General features: G+C 39.4%; 1 protein-coding gene across 4 annotated transcripts in view; it reads left to right on the forward strand.

The window, feature by feature from the left end:
* The window catches only part of LOC127429346 (gamma-aminobutyric acid receptor subunit alpha-3-like), a 327,245-nt gene that overhangs the window by 251,305 nt on the left and 50,971 nt on the right, over window positions 1-24,969 (forward strand). For all 4 annotated transcript variants that reach the window (XM_051678328.1, XM_051678324.1, XM_051678325.1 and 1 more), the window contains 2 exons: window positions 308-451; window positions 14,522-14,674. In XM_051678328.1, coding sequence (XP_051534288.1) covers window positions 308-451; window positions 14,522-14,674 — 297 coding nt within the window. The remainder of the gene's footprint in view (window positions 1-307; window positions 452-14,521; window positions 14,675-24,969) is intronic.

The raw sequence follows: 24,969 nt of genomic DNA on the forward strand, positions 1-24,969 counted from the left end.
AAACATGTGAAGATGACACAACAGGATGCAATAATAATAATAATAAAAAAAAAAAACTAATCACACTTATTTCTTGTTTTGAAATCCTGCTTTTAAGAATGGCAAAATGAAATCAACAGTCTATTCATGGTGTTGCAATGAGCAGCGCCCATGTATTTATAAAATATTTATCGTTCAGTCTTCACCAAGCTTCTAACAACAGTAGCTTGTTCCATTTGCTTTTATTTTGGCTACTGGAAGTCCATTGCAAATTGTTTGCAAATGTTACTGAAGAAATACCTCATCTGCCTTGGTTTGTCTCCTTTAGATGCCTATACCAACAACGAGGTGGTGTACATCTGGACAGCGGATGATGAGAAATCCGTTTCTGTTGCTCCGGATGGTTCTAGACTCAACCAGTATGATCTGTTGGGCCATGTCATTGGCAAAGAGACCATCAGAACGAGCACTGGTAATTACTTTCCCTCTTGTGCCAATCAGATAGAAAGTACAAAATGTTATTCTGTTTACGAAGAAAGATCTAATTGTACAATGCACCATTTAGAAATATATGAATATTGCATTAGATAACAAAATAACAAATCAAGTTTCTATTTATTTTAACCCTCTGAGACCCAAGCATTGATAATGTAAGGTAGTAATATTATACCCATTAGAGAGAAACCAGTATGAACAGTGAAGACCAGGAGTCAAAGTTGAGTTTCAATAAGTTAAGAGAGAGTTTACTGAAGACAAAATTATCCACATTTCCAAAGGGAGAAGAGAGAAACAGAAAATGAGCTGAGGATCTAACCTCGAACTAACAATAAAAAACCACTAATAATTACAGGCAAATACAAATGAATTGATTCGCTTCGGCAGAAACAAACAAACAACAAAAAGAGTATATTCTAAAAGAGTATATTTTCTTCACTAAAAGAGCGGCACACACGGAACATCTTTTTAAAAATGCCTTTCCATTTGTGTGTTATTCCTGGTTGCGGTCGTTATCTCTCGGCTTCTGACAGCTACGATTGTTGTCTTACGTGTCTGGGTGCTGCCCATGTGGAGACATCGTTCGTGGATGGGTCTTGTCCTCATTGCGAGAACATGACCATGGCAACGTTGTGGTCGCAGCTTGCCTTCGTAAGAAAGCAAGCCACCCCAGTGGCTCCCCGCCTCAGTCCTTCTACCTACAGGTATGAGGCCGCAGCGGTTAGCACTGGGGGCGATTTGGGGACCTCAATGGGAGCACCTCTGCCAGGTATTCCCATCTCGAGCGCAGCATCGGAGAGTGGGCTCTTTCAGTCTGACGGGAGGCTTCGGCTGGGCTTCCTCCCTCGGGTACAGTCGCCCAGTCTCAGGCCAACGCGGAGCTGGCTGACATGCTTGCCCGGGCAGCCGTGAGCGTCGGGTTAGAGTGGAACCCTCCACTCTCCCCTGAACCCTCGCAGCAAGACGATTGGTTCCTCGGCTCGGAGCGCCGCTCACAGCCGCACCCGGCCCCGGTTCCTTTCTTCCCAGAGGTGCATGAGGAGCTGACATGATTGTGGAGGGCACCTTTCATGACCCGATCCCGGTCTCTCAGCACTCCCGCCCTCACTACTCTCGATGGTGGGGCGGCAAGGGGCAATTTGGGGATCCCCCAGGTGGATAAGGCGCTCGTGGTGCACTTGTGCCCACAGAGTGCCACCACCTGGTGCGGGTACCTGAAGCTTCCATCCAGAGCCTGTAGGTTCACGTCGTCTCTGACAGCTAAGGCCTATGGCGCCGCTGAACAAGCCACCTCCGCCCTGCATGCTATGGCTCTCCTGCAGGTACACCAAGCCAAGGCACTGAAAGAACTGCATGAGGGTAGTTCCGACCTGGGATTGATGCAGGAACTGCACTCGGCGACCGACCTCACTCTCCAGATGACGTAGGTCATGGCGCGGTCTCTCGGGCGGGCTATGTCCACCCTGGTGGTCCAGGAACGCCAACATTGACTCAACCTGGTCGAGATGAGAGAGGCTGACAAGGCGCAGTTCCTTGACGCCCCCATCTCCCAGGTTGGCCTGTTCGGCGACAACGTCGAGGACTTTTCCCAGCAGTTCTCGGCGGTGAAGCAGCAGATGGAGGCCATTCAACATATCCTGCCCCGGCGCGGCTCAAGACCCCGCACCCCATCTGCTCGTCGCCAAGGGCGTCCTCCTGCAGCAACAGCACCGGCTCCGCCGCAGCCCACCCCCATGGCCAGGCCCCGGCGTGGAGCTCACCACAGGAAGCAGACGCCACCCGTCTCACAGCCGGCTGCCAAGGACCCAAGAAAGGCTTCGAAGAGCCCCTGAGACGGGCGACCCAGGGACGAGGCCACACCGCTTGGGTTGATGCATATGAGACTGCTTCAGCACTGGCTTCAGACTCGAGTCCTGAGATGGGCATGGCACCACGGGACACATCGCGTGGTCATCACGCCAATCTGTCGCCACCTCTTCAGCCCTTGGACCGACCTGAAATTTCTACGTGCAGGGGTTCCCCTAGAACAGGTCTCAAGGCATGTCGTGGTTACAACGGACACCTCCAAGATGGGCTGGGACACCGTATGCAATGGGCACGCAGCCACCGGCTCATGGACTGGCCCACGACTACGTTGGCTCTTCAATTGCCTCGAGTTGTTGGCAGTACTGCTCGCCCTGCGGAGGCTTCGGCCATTGATCTAGGGCAAGCAAGTGTTAGTTCGGACAGACAACACGGCAATGGTGGCATACATCAACCACCAAGGTGGCTTACGTTCCCGTTGCATGTCACAACTCACCTGCCGTCTCCTCCTCTGGAGTCAGCAGCACCTCAAGTTGCTGCGAGCCACTCATATCCCGGGTGACCTCAACACCGCAGCGGACATGCTGTCACGACAGGTTACGCTCAGGGGAGAGTGGAGATTCCACCCCCAGGTGGTCCAGCTGATTTGGAGTCGATTTGGTCGAGCACAGGTAGACCTGTTTGCTTCCCAGGAATTCTCCCACTGCCTGCTTTGGTACGCCCTGACCGAGGCACCACTTGGTATAGACGTGCTGGCACACAGCTTGCCCCCAGGACTATGCAAATATGCATTTCTCCCAATGAGCCTACTTGCACAGACCCTGTGATACTGACCCAACCAGACGTGGTTCTTGGACCTCACGCTCCTCGCTACAGCGCCCCCCCCCGGCAAATTCCCCTGAGGAAGGACCTTCTTTCTCAGGGACGGGGCACCATCTGGCACCCGCGACCAGACTTCTGGAACCTCCATGTCTGGCCCCTGGAAGGGACGCGGAAGACCTAAGTGGCCTCTGCAGAGCAGCGGGCTGGGCAACACCCAACACCTTTGCAAAGTTCTACAATCTCCGGGTTGAGCCAGTTTCATCCTGTGTTTTGTCAGGTATGAACAGGTAGGTTCTGGTACAGCTTGCACATAATGCCTTTCCCTCCTTTGAGGTGAAGACGTGTGCTGTTGACTCCCAGTAGTGTTCACAAAGTGGTGATCCCTGGATGACTTTCCTCCTTAGCCCTGTGGTAGACGAGTTTACAGAGAAACTCGCTGCCGGCCCAGTACATGTGCTAACTAAGCCCAGTACTGGAGTAGGTGCTCCACATGTGCTGGTTCCCCATAGGTGGCCCCATGTGATGTATATCTGCCGCTAAATCATTTCCCTGTTGGTAAACTGCGTCTTCCTTGGGCAGAGGTTCCTCCAGGTTGCCCCTGGTCACCGTATTTGTAGACTTCCTTCCCTCTCGGGTAGGACCTACCATGGGACTTCTCCACATGACATACTTCTGACAAGACTCGGTAAGACTATGTGACGTATTTCCACTCAAAATACTATGACTATTTAAAACTAATAAGTACAATTTATGATGTAATCATTTTTCAATCTGTAAACATGTTGGGAATTAAGAAAAAAATATTATAGGTCAAATACTTACTTGGAAATTTGCTAAATTTGTCCCAAAGCATTAGCAATTGTGTTAATTAGCTGTGACCTTTTTATGTGAATTTAGCAAGCTGTGACAGTTTTTTTTTATTATTTTTTTTTTTTTTTTTTTTTTTGCCTAAACTGGTGTTGTGATACAGTTCAGTGTCAGCTCTTGTTCTGTGTACTTTTCACCTATATTTAATGTATATTAGATATTATTTAATTGCTTCAAACAAAATAAGCATGATTTTCAAGCAAAACATTTATTTAAAAAAAAAACAATTGTTAGATTAAATGATAAAACAATATATATAGTGTTAAAAACTTAATACATCCACTAAAAACACCCTGACACCAGTTCATTTAAAGTCATTACAAAAATACGTCAGAAAACTGAAGTTACTTCTGAGAATAGCTCTAGCATAATTTGTTTGCAAATGCTAAGGATACAAATTCATACATTTTTAAGTGTGGCTTAAGTCTCCAAATACTTTTGGGGGTCACTGTATTCACAAAACTGAGATGGAGTGACATGATCAATGTTCAAGGCCTCGTTTCCCAATAATGATTGATCTTAGTGTTTAAGAGCGTTTTCTACAAGCGATTCTACGAACGTTCGTTATATTTAAGTGCTACTTAGGAGAGTCGCTGTCCATAAACGTGAAGGGCTGAAATGTGACCGTATTGTGCTGCTAGTCATTGTAACTTCATTATATTTGTGCGTAACTTTACAATTATTTGTAATTTACCTCGCTAATATAAAAACAATATATATATTTCCTGAAATATACGACCTAATTAACTACATATTTAAATAGTGTTTTACAATTATTTTGTGCAGAACGATCTATTTCTTTTACACAATCTGCTTCCATAATTAGGTGTGCATGTGTAATGTTTCGTTTTCACAAATGTCTCTCGATATGAAAGCTTCCAGGACTAGTGAAGGCAGCGGAGGCCCTTTGTATGCTCCTGCTAATTACAAGCATTCATTGATATTACAAGGTTCACCATGCTATCACGCAGCGCAAAATAAGGAGGTGTTTAGAAGATGCGCTGTAGGGACATTCACCAATAAAGTGGAGGTCTGCTCTTTACTCCCAAAATTGATAATGATACAGCAATACTGCACGTGCGGTGCTGCACAACTTGTAGTGCTGGCGAGAGTGCCTTTGGGTGTCAGATAGGAAGCAGAGACAAGGATGATGAGCCAGTAGATACTGACGATTTTCATGCAGTTATTTGCTTTTTTCTTCTCTCTCTAATTTTAATTTATACAGTTGTCTGCATCAATCATGCCACCATTTTGCTGTTACCAACTAGTCCAACTAGTCCAAGCAAATAACTTTATTTGTTTACTAATTAATCTATTCATCCATTTATGTAGACTATCTATATTAAGCATTCCGTTATTATTATTATTATTATTATTATTAGACTTGTCTGTTAAAATAAAATTAAATAAAACATAGGTATCCTGATATTAAAGTTTTAGCATAAAGTATAGATATAGGTATTTAAATTGCATAAAGTGTAATTTCGAGATTGTCCTGCGGGTGTCTGCATAAGTATACGTGCTTACGATGGTCTTTGCATTCTACGATTACTCCAGAGCACTCGTAAATCTAAGAGCATTTTCAAGTCCTACTTAAGTTATGATGCTTTTGGGAAACGGGCCGCAAAACTAAGATGAATCGTACGATGGATTCTACGATCTACTAAGGCTTACTGTGCTTTTGGGAAATGAGGCCCAGATCTTTGAACAGTAGTACAATATAGTCTTTTTTTTTTTCTCTCTCTCTCTTTTTTTTATTTTTTTATTTTGTTCACCATCAAAACAGTTGTTTTTATACTAAATGCTGCAGTCAGCCTTTCAACCCTTGAATGCCATTCCGGGTCAAATTGACCCATTTAAACTTTTAACACAGATTTACTTTTTGGTTTGAAACTTCATAACATCCCCCACAGAGATGATCTGTATCTGACAATGTTAAAATGATTAATTTCATGTATTTATAAACGATGCTGTAAAAATAGTACAAAGAAGGGGTTACATGTCAAATTGACCCGGTTCATAAAATAACTTACAAGAAAGCTACAATATGCCAGAAAACGTACATTTTATAATTGTAATGCTGTCAAAACATAATTAAAATTACACACACACACACACACACACACACACACACACACACACACACATACATAAATACATGTTGTACATACACATATTTTAATGGAAATTTGGAGCATTTACTTTTGATAAAATTAGTACGTTTTACATTTGTAAATTAGTGAAAGGTTAGTTATTGATGATTAACAGTTGTTGCACATGGAAAATGTGCAAATTGTGACTACTGAACTGCGATTTAACGAGCCTAACCGCTGCAATGTTACTTGATTGCCAACTGCATGTAAGGGTAAAGAGATATCCTGGAAGAAAAGAAAGCACCTGCCTATTTGTTTGACAGTATTTGAAGGTGCAGATTTAAGCTGGAAAATAAAATAACCTCTCTTGATCTTTAAAACAATTTGTTTACAGGCATACATCTGTAACAGTATCCTGTTCACTCGCTTTCCCTTTATGAAATCTCTGTTTTTGCACCTGACAACCTGAATGAATTAATTTTGCTTGCTTCCCACTCATTTTTTCTTTTCTTCCAGTCTTGGCATACGCTTACACATTCCATTTTGTCTGTTTGTAAAGTAATTTATTTAGCCTGCTTTGCAAGCAGCTAGCTTATTGATTGCTTTTTGCCTCAGTTATTGGGGTCATAAGGCCCCTGTGAAGAGGAAAGTACCCAAACAAGTTTGTGTCTTTGCAATACGACAGCGTACACCAGTGAAAATGAAAGAAAGATGAAATCGACCCCAGGCCCCAGAGTATTAGCAGTACACATTTTCTAAAGCCAGAGAGAGGGAAATCAGTGTTGTAAATGATTTTTCATGCTTTAAACAAAATGTTAAACAATATTTAAGCACCCATAAATTGGCAGCACTGCTATTTGATTTTATCCAGACATGGATTTTGGCTGCTGGAGTGAATTTGAAGAGCATAATGAAAATCTCTTTTCGTCATGCCCTCTTACTACTGTATACAAAAGATGCCTTAAGTGAAAACATACTCTACCCAAGTGCATCAACGCAGTTCTAGCTACGCAAGCTCAATTTCATGCCTAGTTGCATTCCAGAATTCGTTAGACCACAATTCATAACAAAACGCAAGTACTCGTTGTATTCTCAATGTTGCCACAAAGGGTGCTATAGAGGATATTAGTCTGAAATATCCACTTCTACAGTGAGTTTTCTCTTTCTAGTCAACTGTTATCATGGCGGAGCAGAATATTCCTGAGAAGTAAGGTAAAGTCAATGTATTTATACCGAGTTACTAGAATAATAATACATCCTCCAGTTTAATGGGACGAACACTGATGGTAACTCTTTCGCCCCCTTGGGTACTGAGCTGTGTTTCCACCACGGTAAAGCAAGAACGGACATTAAGCATGTTCAACCGGACACTGCGTTGGCAATGCAGTGGCCAAGCGCTCACATCTGCAAACACATATTTGTGTAAAATATGTTTAAGCCTTAAAGGGATAGTTTACCCAAAAAAATAAAAAATAAAATTCAGTCATTGTTTATGACGTTCTTTCTTTTTCTTATCACAAAGTGAGAAAATTGTAAAAAAAAAAAATACGGAGCTTTTTTTGTTGTCATACAATGACAATTTATAGTGACCACCTCTTCGAGCTTCAAAAAAGACGCAAAAGTATTATTCAGAAGTCTAATAAATTATTGTATACGACTCATGCCTTGTTAGAGTTAGGGTTATGGCAAATAAACCAAAATCTAATCAATTATTTCTTGAAAATCTTCACAGACCATTCCACTCCTGTGGGTGTTCATGAGAGTGCACGAGAGCAACAGAATACACAGCCTCCGCTCGCGAGATGGGCCGTTCAAGTGATTTTTAAAAAACATTTTTTTTACTAAAAACAGGTCTTCCACAGTGATGGTAACCCAGAACACAACATAACTGCACACAAACCAGAGAATAGAACTTACAAAACATGTCTGAAGAGTTTGAAGTCAAAGAGGAGATGCTTTTCTATCCCCAGCCTTATTTGTTTGAACTGGAGTACTCGGAAATCAAACAGAGAGATGGAGGATGCTAAAGGCAGCCACAGTTACACCCTGTCATATGTACGTTACATACGTGCCTCATCCTGAATGACGAAAAAAGTACTTGAAATTCAATCTGAAAATTTTTTTTTTTACATTTTTATCAGATATGAATATGGATGTGCTTTGGATCGGGTTTTTATAGATCAGATTTCATGTATTGTTTAGCTGTTTACACTTAAATAAACGGATTTGAGTCGAATACACCCAAAAAAAATCTGATTTTTGCTGCCTATCTGAACAGAGCCTTAGTGTGCTTTCAGGTGACAAATATTCCATACTGTCCACCTCTGAGATTTTGTGTATTGAATCAACAGTTAACAGCCCCTGCTGTCGTGATCCAAGTCTATACACTTGATCTGAGATTCTTATTGCAACAGTGACCTCTAAACCTTTTATCCCTAACACCCACAACTCTGCCTTTAGTTTCTACTCCCTCATAGATGTGTGCTCCATTCATATTACCAGTACAGAAGATTGCCAGTCACACTGCAACCAGCAATTGCTGTGAAATCGAGTGGCACGGAGTTGAATGGCACCATACAAACCTTCTCACCCCTAGTTGCCATTACACATAAAGTCATTTTTTACTTGCTTGCAATAAACACGAAATACTACATTAGTTAAAGTCACATGACAAGACCATTTTCAGTGGCAGTGATTGTTTAGAGACAGACACTATTAAGATTCAAAACAGCCCCCAGGTGCACGTTAGTTGTGTTGAAAGGGTTTCGCCTTGACTCGCCTCTGGATGAGACACCTTTTTTACACTGTCTCCTTCAGATAAAATGGAATAGACAAATGTGCCTGTGTTTGTTTTTAAAGCACCAGAAGCATCTGTTTGTTCCTCATTTTGTCATTTTAATTGTCCTCTACTTTTCCTTCTAGTGCAGGGAGAGAATAATAACTCAGTTGACAAATTTCTCCCACATAGCAATAACAATTCCATTACAAACAAAGATTGAAGTGTGTAATTTCTGTGGCACCAAATGGAATGGCGAAGTTACGGTCCAAATTTGTGCAAATCCCTAACCCTAAGATTGAGCTATAGTAAGAATGCACAACAGTCTGGTCCCGATTAGAATAGATTTTTAACTGCAATTTATAAACCTTTAAAGAAAGACCTATCGTGAGATCCGAGGTTGTTAATCTTGTATATGCTTCTGTTAAGGCCATCAGTCTTATTTCAACTTCATTTAAAAAAAAAATCTCTGAACTGCCCATGGTCCTAAAAAAAAAAAAAAAAAAAAAAAGATCCACCAATCAGAGAACCACAGGCAGTAAATGTGGCAAAATAGGTCTGCAGTGGCCGCTCACTTTCATGACATTGTGAATGATGCAATCGAGTTGGTCTCCCCACACTCTCAAACTACTTACTAGGATATATCAGAATATTTTGCAATGTACTTGTTTCTTTACTTGTAATAAACAACTGTAAATCCATAGTTTTATATTGTTCCATCATTTTTAAGTTGATTACGTCATTCGCAATGCTTGATGTGATTGTAGTTCATTCCCACATGAAAGATGGGAAGTACCTTTGTCTTTTTTCCAATTTCAAATATTTTTTTGCTTCAAATCAAAGTTTATAATGTTGTTATTCACCTCGGAGCTGGTTGGTTTGGTTCATGGCTTAGAACTTTATGAAAGAAAAAATGAATTGGAAAAATACTTCCGGATCTAAGATGGCTGAAAAAGTGGGCACTGTTGCGCTCTATTGTTTTGCTTGCCTCACCAATCAACACTAATAACGATTGTTTCCAAACAGATTTATCAAACACTCCTTCCTCCGCGCACACATCTTCCAGTATATTTCCAGACAAACTGAGTCATTGGTTGAGCCAATATCACTATGTTGAACCTTTCAAAGCACTACAGAGCCACAGTGTTTACACTCTATAGGAAGTCAACCTACAAATGGCTTAAGGGTTGGTCATACTTGGCTTTGAGCATATACATTTTTTCAGACTACGCAACAGAACAGGATATGATGTCACGCCGGAGAGACTCTGGTTTTTGTAAATACCACTTAACAAATAACCAAAAATATTATAACAACATTTTTTAAATATAGTCTCTACTCACTTTCCATCAACAATAAAAACACACAGTTTTGAAATATATATCCTTTAAATTGAGCCAAGAGGTCAGCGTGTGACTTATCGATCATCTATTGGTCACGCGTCCTCTCGTCATTCAGATTCGCAGTTCAGAGTTCACCAAATGTACACTTCGATACACAGCGTCGTACGAAATTTCAGTTATATACTGATGTCTGATGAAGAGCATGTAGCTGGAAACATCACATTTTTGTCTCTTGGTGAGCTCATTAAATTGAATTTAAGGGAGTAATAGTGTGCCAACTTTGTTGTGTGTTTACATGATGTTATGAATACACAAACAGTTGAATATAAATATAAATCAATCAATCAATCAATGATTTATTTCTAAAGCACATTTAAAAACAGCAAATGCTGACCAAAGTAAGATTAATAAAACAATTACAGATTACAACAAAATTATCACAACAATAAAACAATCAAGTACACATAAATAAGAAACACTAACACATATCTACCTACACAGATCCGTAAAATACTGAAAAAAGATGTGTTTTAAGAGAGGATTTAAAAACATGAATGGAAGGAGATAGTCTTGTACGAGGAGGTAAATTATTCCACAAGAGAGGGGGTGCAACTGAAAATGCACGGTCACCCTTGAGTTTTAGGCGGGACCTGGGAACAGACAGCAGGAAACTGTTTGATGACCTTGAAGACCTTAGAGTCTGATGATGGGAGAGGAGATCAGATAAATACTGCGGTGCCAAGCCATTCAAAGTCTTAAAAACAAACAATAAAACCTTAAACTGAATTCTGTATTCAGAGATTACTGTCTCTCTTCCTAGTCCCTGTAAGCATTTTGAACCAATTGAAGATGTGATAGACAAGATTGAGACACTCCTAGGTATAGTGAATTACAGTAGTCCAGCCTCGATGAAATGAAGGCATGAACTACAGTTTCCAAGTCCTTAATTGACAAAAACAATTTTATCTTGGAAATAGACCTAAGCTGGAAGAAACCAGCTTTGACAACTGAATTTATTTGTTTATAAAATTTTTATGCTGAATCAAAAATAACACATAACAAGTTTATTGCTTGTGGACGTACAGTATTTGCTAGAAAACCCAGGCTCCTGGTGATGTTATCAGTGAACTCTGGAGGACCAAAAACTAAGACCTCTGTCTTAGAATCATTCAACTGAAGAAAATTGTCTGCCATCCAACTTTTGACATCTCTAAGACAGTCGAACAGTGATTGCAAGGCAGTGCTACAACATGATTTTAGCAGAAGATAAAGCTGGGTGTCATCTGCATAACAGTGGTAGGAAATCTGATATTTTTGAAAAATGGTGGCTAATGGGAGCATATACAAAGAAAACAAAACAGGGCCCAAAATAGAACCTTGCGGTACCCCACAATTGATGGCTTCTGATGAAGAGGAGAAATTTCCAGTGTCTACTGAGAAAGTTCTCCCCTTGAGATAGGATGAGAACCAATTTAATGCAGATCCCCTAATACCAACCCACTGCTCAAGGCGTTTCAACAGAATTAAATGATCAAGTGTCAAACGCTGCACTAAGATCCAGAAGAACTAAAATAACACAATTCCCAGAGTCAGCAAATAGCAACAGATCATTCAATACTTTCAGAAGAGAAGATTCTGTGCTATGTTGTACTCTAAATCCAGACTGGTACCTATCCAAAATATAATTCTCCTTCAAAAAAGAAGAGAGCTGATAGAAAACAACTTTCTCCAATACCTTGGAGAGAAAAGTAAGTTTAGAAATAGGACGATAATTGGCTAAAATGAATGGATCACGGTTGGCCTTTTTAAGCAAGGGCTGCACCACTGCATGGTACAGTGGAACAGTGCCATTAGTAAGACAATTGTTTATTATCGACTGAATACAGGGTCCAACAATGTCCAACACTTCCACTAGAAGGTGTGGAGAAATTTCTATAGCGTTTCTTTCTGTGAAGGGCACAGTCCAGTACACAACAGATATCCACCAGTAGCAGCGAATGAAGTGGAGGATCTGAGAACTTTTGCTCCCCTGGGTTCCAAGTGCAGAGATCCACAACAGAAGCCCAAATGTCGAGCAGAATTTGTCGATCATAAACAAGAGCTGAAGTGACTTTTTGTACCAGCAAACACACAAACAGTACGAGGAGACAAACAACAGGTAACATAGATAGAAGGTGATGGCTTGCCGAGACACATGCTGGCGCCATCTTTCTCCAATGTATCTCTATAAATCGTGACCTCAGCATTCTTCCTGAGACATATGGATATGAATACATGGATCTAAAGTATCTATATAATATCATGAGAAAAAGTATCGCAAAATATATTGATATTTGATTGTATCGACACAGCCCTAATTCCAAAGTGCCTATAAATCCAAAAGTATTAATGACATCTTAAAGGGGTCATGACATACTCTTTGCAAAGGACAAATCATATTGTGACTGTTTCACAAGCAATTCAAACAGAAATTTTCTGAATACACAAACATAATGCAATACACGGTGATGTTGGGTGCTTCAAACAGCTTCAACAGGCCAAAGCTAATCTTCGTCACATCTCACTTTTTCCCAGTTTGTTTACACACACATCACCTGAAATGCATCAAAACGATGTTTACAATTAAAAATAGCACAGATGGGTGCAAAAACGGTCTAGGACGCCTTCCAAACAGCACAACAGCAGACAGCGCAGCTGAATGAAACACGATGGGGGATCCTTTTTAGAGTTATAACTTGACATTGCATCTTTTAAAAGCGGCGCAAGGTGTATGATAATGGTCAAAGCCGTTCGTCTAATGCATGTTTATGTAGAAAAGCATTTAAATCCAGGCAGACATATGAAGGTGTCCTGTGTAAGTCCACTTAGGATGAATCTCCCATGACAGGCTCATCTCTCCCCTCTTCATCTGTGTGACTGACTGAGCACCAGTGGGTAGAGCCAAGGGTGCAGTTACGAAAAATATGCAGATGGATTTGATTCTTGTGATGTCACAAGTTCCACAAATTCCAAATTTTTGCAGCTTGGTTTAAATAAATGCTCTTTTTCTATTGAGGAAGTTTTCAGTTCTGAAACATACAATATGTTTTTATAGTACAATGACCTCTTACATGTCAAAAGATCAAGGATCATTTTTCTTGTCCAGCAAAATGGGTCTTAAGTACAAATAATGTTGAAACAAGAAATGTACCTTTAATTATTCACATAAAAACAATCATGTCAAAATCCTGATTTTTGAGAGTCCAAAAATGCACTTTTAATTAGCAATGTATCTGCTGCCTAAGGTTGCTTTTTGTTGTTTTGTTTTTTTACCTGTGGTTTTGCTCCAAAATCATAGGTGAAAACTGCAGACCCCCCTCTACAAAATAATGGATTACTCAGTAAATATTGATCCATGGCATTTAATATTTTGGCTTTCACTATCATTTATGTTTATCTTTCTTCAGAAAGAGAATTAACGAAATAAAAAAAATTCAGTCTGCAAAGTTTCTGAAATTTGTTTGATTTGACATAGAATAACCCAACTGGGATAAGAGAACGTATTAAAGAAAAAAAATTATACACCACCTTAGGGGGCAAAAAAACAAAACAAAATAAAAATCTTTAAACAACATTGACTGTTTTGAATGAGTCATTTCCCTTAATTTGGTTGGTAATGTCTTGTGGAAGTGATCAAAATTTTGAACAAATATGACCAGTAAAGTGCAGCAAATTGGCTGTCCAACCTCAAAATGTATAGGATGGTTTACCCAAAATTAAAATCGTCTGTCATTTACTCACCCTCCATCTTGCATGTATTTCCAAACACATATGACTTACTTCCTTGGAACACAAAAGGAGATGTTAGGCTGTATGTTTGTGCAGGCACCATTCTAAAATGATCTTGGTTTAGGGTAAGTAATGAAGTTGAGTAAATATATGACAGAATTTTATTTTTTGAACTACCCTTTAATGACATAATCACAGTCCCTTGTGCTCCATCAGACATTCAATGGGAACTGTATATTAGATCAATTGTCTGTCAGTTCCTTCCTGCTGCTAAGACAAGAACATCCAATCTCTCTCAACCTAACCATGCTGGGAAAACACTGGAGCCTTTACACATTGGTGCTGTGATATACAAGAAGCAATCAAGACAACCTCCCTCACCAACACAGCACCACCTTCCTCTAGTCTAGATCTCAGCACATCCTAGGTGCCCTCTACTTGCATGATCGTCTGTAAATAACATTCTTAATATTTTAGCCAGTATGTTGTGTGAACGCAGAACTAGACTCATCAATAATTCATATCTCTCTCTCCCTCTTATGGCCTCTCTCTTCTTTTTCTCATTTCCTGTACAGGGGAATATGTGGTGATGACAACGTATTTCCATTTGAAAAGGAAAATTGGCTATTTCGTGATCCAGACGTATCTCCCCTGCATAATGACCGTCATCCTCTCTCAGGTCTCCTTCTGGCTGAACCGAGAGTCCGTGCCGGCACGCACTGTCTTTGGTGAGCTTTTCTTCCCTATTGTTTCTTAACACACAGATGCACTGTGCAAGTAATCCAGCAAATAACACATCCAACACAAAGCTGCTGTTTAAATTATGAGGCTACATGAAAACATGCTGCGTGAGAATGCTTTTTTTTTTTTCACCTTTTTTTTTTATATGGCATCATGAAACGATGGGAAGCGTTCAGTAAATGAGAGTGCCAGGAACGGTATTAAAAGTCTGTATTGTGTATGAAAGTTCACAGAGCAGCACGGGGGTGTGGTCCCAGAGCAGTCCTGCAGCCAGACAATGATGGATTCTGTTTTGAAAGTGTGCAGGGATCACAGGATTGGCCTGTAATTACTTCAGCCACCACACAACCACCTAATTAATTACAGATTAGATTAACCCAAACCATGAGTGAAATGAAGTCTGAGAAAGTGATGCTGACGTGCCTCTCTGGGGATGGGGAGGGTACAGATAAACCCAAAAGCATCACAACTGCATCTCCTTCGACAGGCTATTCGCATCAGGTCTTTAAGCCACCTGGAGTTAAGAGATTATTGCTTATTGAGCTCACATCAACGTTGGCATGGTATCTGGCTTCATCGGCGGGTTTTCTTTTTATCAAAGGCCGTAGCATCAGGTGCAAAGCAGAGCTTCTTCTGCCTGCATTACTGTGGAAGACTTCACTATAACTGATGATAAGATTTCTGCAATCAGATACAGAATAAAATGAAAATGTGACGCTTAAAGGGATAGTTCACCTAAAAAATGGAAATAAAAATATCCTAACATTTCCTTTTTGTGATGCACAGAAGAAAGAAAGTCACATGATTTGGAACATGATTATAGCATTTTTAATTTTGGGTGAACTATTCCTTTAACAACAGCAGTTGATAAAGTGTAGTAAGGAAGGTAATTCAGGCTGAAAGCTTAAATGCTGAGATGTTTCTAATTCTCTATTTTTTAATTAGAGAGTAGAAGTTCTAATTAGAAAGACGTTTTATTTTATTTTTTTATTTTTTTATTATTATTAATTATATTATTAGGACTGCAAAATATTTAAAAATGTAATCAAACTGGTGTTTCTCAAGCTGGGATAGGCTCCAGCACTCCCTGCGGACCTACATAGGATAAGCGGGTATTGAGGATGGATGGATGGGTGTGTGGATTTGTGGGTGGATGGATGGATGGATGGGTGAATAGATGATGGATGGACGGATGGATGGGTGTGTAGATAGATGGATGGGTGGATGAATGGATGGATGGGTGGATGGGTGGGTGGATGGGTGGATGGATGTATGTATGAATGGATGGATGGATGGGTGGGTGGGTGGATGGATGGTTAAATGTGTGGGTGGGTGGGTGGATGAATCGGTGGGTGTATGTATGGATGGATGGGTGGGTGGGTGAATGAATGCATGGATGGATCGTGGGTGGATGGATGGGTGGGTGGGTGGGTGGGTGGATAGATGGATAGATGGATAGATGGATGAATAGATGGGTGGGTGGGTGGATGGGTGGATGTATGGATAGATAGATGGCTGAGTGGATGGATGGATGGATGGATCGATGGGTGGGCAGGTGGGTGGATGTATGGATGGATGGATGTGTGGATGGATGGATGGATGGATGGGTGGGTGGATCCTAATCCTGGTCCTGGAATACCCCAACACTGCACATTTTGGATACATGTCTACCTTATCTAACACACCCAATTCAGGTCATGGACAACAGTTCTTGGATCTTGCCTCTTGGAACGGTTATCAAGGACAACTGTTTGAATGTAGGTCAGTGGAGGAGATGCCTCATAGCACTGCATAAACTGTATTCTTAACTTGCTTTAGTGTGGAAACAGTTCATCATATAATAAATTGACTGCCTGCGTGCTAATCTTCAATATGTTTCCCATTATGTATTTATTTGTGGATAAATTTATTTGGAGTTTGTTACCAAAAAAGAAGAAAAAAAAAGAAAATGCTGTTTTAATAAATGCTTTAAGTAGGATTTATTTACTGTTCTAACTATTGTAAAACATTTTTATATCTATGGTTGAACTTATCAGAAATCAAAAGACTGGGTAAATTGGCTAACCAATTCCTTAAAAAGGAAGGTTTCAGTATATTAATGACATACTGTCATTTGTATGCTTCTATCCCAACTGTTGTCAAAATATAATCATTTAAATGATGACTGTCATAAAACCTTGTTTTTGAGAAACAAACTCTGTAGATTCCAAATAATTGTCAGACATTATTTGACAGAATTGGAAGATTTAAGCACACCAGTACATTAAATAATTAAAGGTGCTGTAAGCGATTTTGTTATGGAATTGTATAAAGAAAATGTTTCTTCTCCCTAAAAGATATAGGGAGTTGTCTTCTGAGGGCACTATTTTGCTGGTGTTGTGTTTGACAACCGTGAGAAGACGCACTGCTGCTCTACAGTTCAGTGATGGTCTCAACACTATCTTTGGAGGGCGGTGTTTAGGAAAAAAGGGGCGTGTCTAATTGAACGTCTCAGTCTCGTGGAAGTTCCTAAACGGCTAAAATCGCTTACAGCACCCTTAAGACATAATACGTTAAGTAAAAAACTACAATGTAGGGACACTGCTCTTGTTCAGTCTACACACAGTGCATACTAATTCATTCAGTGTCTATATAACATCAGTCCGGGCTTTCAGTGTTGTTGTTGTGCATCCACGCAGAGATCACTGCGACTTCCCACTCATTTTGATACAGAGCGTCACATATATATATATATGTATAATATACAAATTTATTAGGGATGGTTTTTGGAGCAACGGTAGATTTATTTATGGTTATGACCTATCCATCCCGTTGCGTTTATGATCACTAGTCCCACTACTTTTATTAGAAGCTTAAAGCATCATGCAGTTGCTCTGATGATCAATATTATGTATAATGTTTTATCAATACTCTGTATAATTGGGAATATGAATAATATAATTTACAGTATTGTCTGATGTTTATGGCAACTCAAATCTTGTAAAAATTGGTTGGAAAAGACTCCAGACTGTTGCTGAACGCATCTGTCAATTCACTGTCATGTGTTTACAAGCGGTGCACAGGAACAGCTGCTATTGTGGCATCTATATACGTATATGTGTGTCATGGAGGCTCTACTAATGAGCTTATGAGTGGTATGAGATGGGGGGGGGGGGGGGGCGCACTGGCACTAATTTGATTAAATGATTTACCCAATTGACAGCCCTAATTTCTGGCTCTATTAGGGCACAAATAGAGCCAGTGCAATTCTCAGACATTTGGGCAAAAATCATTAGTGAATGATGGATGAAGTTGATTTGATAATGTTGAACAAATCTGAACAAATGAGACACATGGGACAAACACTTGAAGCAGGCTGGATAACAGCATACACTGATGAGCCAAAACATTATGTCCACTCACAGATAAAGGGAAATGCCCATGCTGACCCCTGTCCACCATCGAAAGCAACAACAATGGGCCCGCGACCGTCGGAACTGGACCTTGGAGCAGTGGAAGAAGGTCGCCTGGTCTGATGAGTCCCTTTTATATCATGTGGACGGCCTTGTACGTGTGTGCCGTGTACCTGGGGAAGTGATGGCACCAGGATGCACTGTGGGAAGACGACAAGCTGGTGGAGGGAGTGTGATGTTCTGGGCAATGTTCTGCTAGGAAACCCTCATGTGGATGTCAGTTTGACAAGTGCCACCTAGCTAAACATCGTTGCAGACCAGGTACATCCCTTCATGGCAATGGTACTCCCTGATGGCAGTGGCCTTTTTCAACAGGATAATGCATCCTGCCACACTGCACACATTGTTTGGGATGATTTGAGGAACATGATGAAGAGTTCAAGGAGTTTCCCTGTCCTCCAAATTCTCCATATCTCAATCCGATTGAGCATCTGTGGGATGTGCTGGACCAACAAGTCCGATCCACAGTGGCGCCACTTCTCAACTTACTGGACTTGAAGGATCTGCTGCTAATGTCTTAGTGCCAGATACCATAGGACACCTTCAGGGGTCTTGTAGAGTCCATGCCTCAGCGGGTCGGCACTGTTTTGCGGCACGCGGAGGACCAACAGCATATTAGGCAGGTGGTCATAATGTTTTGGCTCATTCGTGTACTTTTCTGTCCATTCTTCCTAAGTTAATCATCATCTGTTTTGAATAAGACACCAAGTCATCGTGCTCATGATTTGTTGACGTATCACTGTGGCTTTACTCCAACTGAGGCTCTAGGAATGGAATGCCTGTCTTAGTTAAAAGAGCCATTCACCTTGGCAGAGAGGTTGTCAGATTTTATTTGACAGATTTTATTTATCTGTTGGCTAAGATTATAATCAGTTAACATTTCAAATCACTGTTGAAGATTTCGGTCTTTCCCTATTCCAGAAGATAGGAACTGTACTTGTATGACTAGAAAATAGCTGCTCAATGGCATTATGTTGCCGCCGAGTGACCTGACTTGCCATAAATAGACTATTGGAATGAACTGACCCTTTGATAAGCCCAGCCTTCAATGCATTTTTGACCAATCCTATCTTAGCAACAGTTGCCGTCCCCCAATGAGAGTCCACTAGAGTAATGTGTGTTTGAGCAGTTTTAAGAGGAATTTTATAGAAACATAGCAAGGACATCAGCAAGGACACCTACATTGGTAAATTAAAGCTAATAACTTAACATTCATTCATTTATTTATTCAGGTCGTAGTAAAGGAGATGGTAAATAAAGAGTTCACAGCATCATAGTGATCATGTTATGAGACGTTATGAGCAGTTCTGTTCACTTACACTAATGTTATCAGGTGTGTAATCACCATCAAATGATGTTTTCCTCTTTTCAAGTGACTGTGATAATCATTTGCCACAACTCTGATTCAGAGTCTCCACAGTTTTCAATCAAATTACTGTGTAATTGATCAATTTCTTTAAAAAAAAAACTTCAGACAAATATGCTTTAAAATTTCACTCTTCATTTCAGCCCACGTAAGAATATTATCAATTTCGTTTATGAGAATATTTTGCCAAAAACTGAGCCATTCACGGCAATCTCCCATTCATTCCTATGGGAAGTTCTGTAAAGTTTGTCAGAGCGAGCAACGGTAACCCATGGGGCGGAGCTTAGAGCATTTCACTGAAGATGTTTCCTTAGAAGGCAGGTTTTGAAACAGTGCTATTGTCTTCTACAAAGTCATCTTTGAGTGCTACAGTAAGCCTGGTTTCCTCCTCCATGCCCCACCAATCAGCCCAACTCAAAATCCCAATGATTCTACAGCTACAAAATTAGGTTTTTACCTTCGGTAAATATTGAATAATACATTCTTTGTTCTTTCTGTACTGACTCCGATACCATTGTATGCCTCCTGTCTTTTCTCTTTCATCTCTTTGTTCTTCATCGAGGCATCCTTTGCTTTATTATACTGGCTTGACAAAGCCAACATACTGTTATTCTACAGACTTGGTTTAGGGTGTCCCAAAATTATCAACTGTAACTCCTCCTAGGGCTTTCAAGCTACATCCACGAAACTTTTTACAGACCTTCAAACTGTTCTGACTTAGATTGCTATATTTTTTTTTATATAATTGATCTGACTTTCGGTTTTCGCACAGCAGATTATTAAATTCCTGAAACATCCCATATATTTATATTGACAGAATGTTCAAATGTAAACAAACCCACACAAGGCCTCTGAATCCGCTTTAAACCATGCTTCATCTATCTATCTGACTACCTTTGTGACAATCAGTCTGATTATTTACTATCTATCTAACTAGCTGGCTGTTTGTCTTCCTGTAAGGCCTATATACTGTAATCTTCAAACTTCAAACTGTTAAAACTAGTTTAAACTTTCAGACAAGGCTTTGCCAAGCTAACATCAAAGTTTGTCTTATCAAACTTTACCTATCCAGTTAGACTTTGGTCCTCCAGTAAAGGAAAATCAAAATCCAATACATTAAATTGACCTTGACATTGACATCACATTGTATTGACATTGACATTTATGCTGACGTTGACGGAGCATATGCAATTGACAGAATTAACAGAATGTTCGTGCCCTGCAATGCCCTGGCAACCAACCAGAATACCCAAGCAACCACTTCTGAATCCAACTCTTAACACTGTACAGACAGTAAAGTACATAAGGCCTATATAACCTTCAAACTAATAGGCTTTTAAAACTTTCATATTCTTTCAGCTTTAGCCAACATTAAGGTTTGTCTGTTTTTTTGTTTATGGTTTATTGTTGTTTTTTAACTGGTGCTAACTCTATCATTTTAAGATAAAGCCTATGCATGCAGTGTGACTCATTCAAGCGTATAGTCATTTTTCATCTTTATCCTTTATTCTGTGCAGACCACCCTCTCCATTACTCCTTGCACTCCCACGGTCTTCAAGACAGACTAGAATTAGTGTTCAGCCCACACTGACTTAGATATTTATTTATCATATAATCACTGTAACTTTTGCTCATACTTAGGGGTAGGGATTTGAACAAACCCTTAACCCCAAGTATGGGGTATCTACACCCACAAGACCTTAGCATTGTGACAGCAAGTTTTGCATTGGCAACTAACACATTTTCTTCAGAATATGTAAAAATCTGGTTTGCACTCTATATACTCTTCATCCTACAATTTAATGCCTCCGTGCAGGTATTTGTTTGTTGTGCATATCATTTTGGCATGAATAAAACCTAAAAACCTTCAGTCTGGAGAGATCTCTTTTTCTTTTTAAGATTACATGGCTCCGTTAACGGTTAAGAGAAATCTACAGTTCAAATATTACTTGGCATATTTCGGGACATTGTAATTTATCCTGTGTTTTCTTCTCCCTTGAAAACATCCAGTTGTGATCTGCTATGTAAAATTTATTTAGAATAACATATTCTGATACATGAGAATTTAAAGTATATGTTAGACTGAATATGTTGATAATTTATAACTAGGCCAAACAAGACTGATGTAATTCAGACTAGAACATTATAGACTAAATCTTTCCACTGAAAGCGCTGTTTATTTGCATGAGCTGTCTGCATTGCTTTAGCGCCAGATTCACAAAAGAAATTATGCCAATCAATCATGCGAACAAAATCTGTGCTGATCGAAATTTGCACGACGCAATTCCCGACCTTGCCAGTCGGTTCTGAGCTAAGATGGGGAGGATGCAGCAGACCATCACGAATGTACAGCATTGCCCCATCACTGCGATCCTAACACCTGATTTATCTCTTTAAAATGCGGAAAGTGCACTTGAATACACCGCACATCTGGATATATGCCCGGATGTAACACTCTTCTATATTATTTGATCATCATTTGCGCAATAGAAAATGCACAAAAATATCTCTTAAATAAAATACAGTTAACAAGTGTTTACTCTGGTTGTCAAAGTAAAATTCAAAATGTGAATATTCGACGAATTTAGGATTAAATTTCACATTTGAATGCTAAAACTTTATTCAAATTTTGGATGTGTGCCAAGCAATGATAATGGAAGACTGATCGCATTCTTGCGCTAAAAAAGCTAGACGCAGTGCAACGAGCACAGTTTAACAGAACAGATTTGTCTTAAGAAATGTTTTTTAAAGGTTGAAGTTCTTGACAAGCACCTAGTATGAACAGCCCCTTAGGTTGCATATTTTGACTGTTGCCTTGTTTTTGAAACAATACAAAAATTATCATCAAGAATACGATTACTAGAGAAAAAAACTGTTATTATCTATCATGGATTTTCTTGATAAAAAAATATGCTAAACGGCTAGAAATAGCATATTAGCTTTGTATAAAGCTAAATATTCACATGAAAGTTTACACAAGGTTTATTTCTATTTCTGCTGCTCCAAACTTACTTCAAACTTACTTCTCTGTCTGCTCGTATGAATTTAACACATCATAAGAAAGTGTTTCACCACTGTTCAAATGCACTTTGGATCACATCATTTATATGTATAAATGTTTTCCATCTGAAAGGACTAAATATTAAATGAAACAAATGACAATAAAATGTAAAGTAATCTCTTCAGTAATCAAAATACTTCTTTAATGTAACTGTATTCTGATTACCAGCGATTTAAATTGCAACAGTATTGGAATACAGTTACTAATATTTTGTCTCAAGACCCCTGCATTCTGTTCCATTCTGTTGTGCTCCATCTGTTTAAAATGGAATGTACTTTTGTTTACAGCCAGGTATGTTTGTTGAAATGAAATAACGCAGTGTTCTTTGGTTTGTATTTATTCGTTGAAAAGAAATCGCTTAAATACTGATTTTGTTTTGTTAAACTATTGCAGGGGTTGTGAATAACACATGTTTTTGTGCTGAAATGGCACACACAAATGTGGACAGCATTGGGTTACTAAAAAAAAAAAAAAGGGACTAATTTCTTCTTAAAAATTGTAATCAGATTTCTTTAATAATTACCTCATGGGAAAAGTAATCAAATTACTAAGTACTTTACTTTTAAAGAAATATTCCGGGTTCAATACAAGTTAAGCATTTGTGGCATAATATTGATTACCACAAAAAACGTAAGTTAGACTCATCCATACTTTTCTTAAAAAAAATTTAAAAAAATCGAGGTAACAGTGTGGCACACGTAAATAGGGCCAATTTTAGGAAGTTTTATAGGCAAAAATGTGAAGCTTATAATTTTATATAAGCACTTACATTAAGTAGTTTGTTAAAATTTGAGTATTACTTGAGCTATAAAGTTGTTTAAATCAGCGTTTTACGATCGCTTTAGGGTTTATGGTGTTAAGTTGTAAAATTGGATATAACTTTACACAGAAAAGTGATTTTATCACACTAAAATCATGTTAACACTGGTCTTGTGGCCATACAAAAACAGTGAGTATTTTAGCATTTACGGATATGCCTCATTTACTTCCATTGTAAGTGCCTCACTATTACAAATTTTAACTTTTTTTAAAGAAAAGGAGGGACATGTCGAAACACATTTTTGTGGAAATCAACATTATTCCATTAATTCTGTCGACTGAGCCTAACTTGTACTGAACAAGTAATATTCCTTTAAGTTACTTTCTAAAGCTAAAGTTTTATTTTTTTCACTCAAAGAATTCAAAATAATTTCTATATTTCCTCCTAGTTCATTGTCGCACATGAATCACACTCTCAGCACCACACGTTTCTCCCTTACAATAACTCATTAGAGGGAACACGCCCTTCAGCTGTCAAAATAATATTTTATAAATGACTAAGTAATTCAATTAAAATAAAGTCAGTAACTGTAATGTGATTACAATAATTTTAAACATAAAGTGTTGAGGTAAACAAGAGGGATCAGCAAAGATACAAGCAAAAAAAACAAAAAAACAACAAAAAAATATATATATATATATATATATATATATATATGGAGGCACTAATTTCCTTATATTAAATTAAAAACAGTGAGCACAGTGAATGCTGCAGTAATTAGTATCATATTATACTGTACATCATTTCATAAAAAAAAGAGGGAGGTTGTATCCAACTGATTTTACATTAGCCAAGTCGAGTTTTGAGTCAATAAACATGAATAATCAGCAATCACACTCAGTGTGAGAATCACATCATTAACCAGTCGCCGCTCTCATACCAAGAAGCCCCACAAGATGAGCTCTTCGCCTCTCCACCTACAGCCACTCCAGCATGTGCAGCCTTTTACTCCAGTCCTCTTGTGTTCCTGTCACTCACTCCTGCTTACCTTGTCCAGAAAAGAGAGTTGAAGAGTGTGTCATAGCAACCCCAAGTGTTTCCCGCTGGATGAGTGTGCGCGCAGGCTAATCAGCGATGCGGAGCCTGCCGTTGTTTATAGTACCAAAACACATGCCCAGGAGGAGCTGTTCTAGCTGATATAAAATGTGTCAGGAAGACCTCCTTCATGGTGGGAAGCCCTCACAGTCCACAAAGACAAGAAATATGCCTTGGGAAAGTATTTTGTTGAATTTTGTGGCCAACTTTTGTGGAGACTACCTGGGTGTGATGGCCATGTAATAACACCAAAGACCAGATCTGTGCTATTTCTTCCGATGACATACTCTTACTGTATGTCAGTAATTATCTAATTTGTTTTCTAATTTAATTTCTCCAAAGGCAAAGCTGATACATAGGGCATTTTCAGACCTGTAGACCATTTGCTTTGTTCCAAAATGGGGACTAAATTGTTACAATGTTGCATTTTCTTCTTGGTTCGGTTCGCTTTCACAAGGCAACATTTCAAAACGGACCAAAACTATGTCAATAAAAGTCACATGTGAGCAAGCTGTCCCCCTTATTGGTCACTATGTTTGTTCGCTGTT

The sequence above is a fragment of the Myxocyprinus asiaticus genome, chromosome 38 (genome assembly GCF_019703515.2).
Source record: "Myxocyprinus asiaticus isolate MX2 ecotype Aquarium Trade chromosome 38, UBuf_Myxa_2, whole genome shotgun sequence".
NCBI lineage: Eukaryota > Metazoa > Chordata > Actinopteri > Cypriniformes > Catostomidae > Myxocyprinus > Myxocyprinus asiaticus.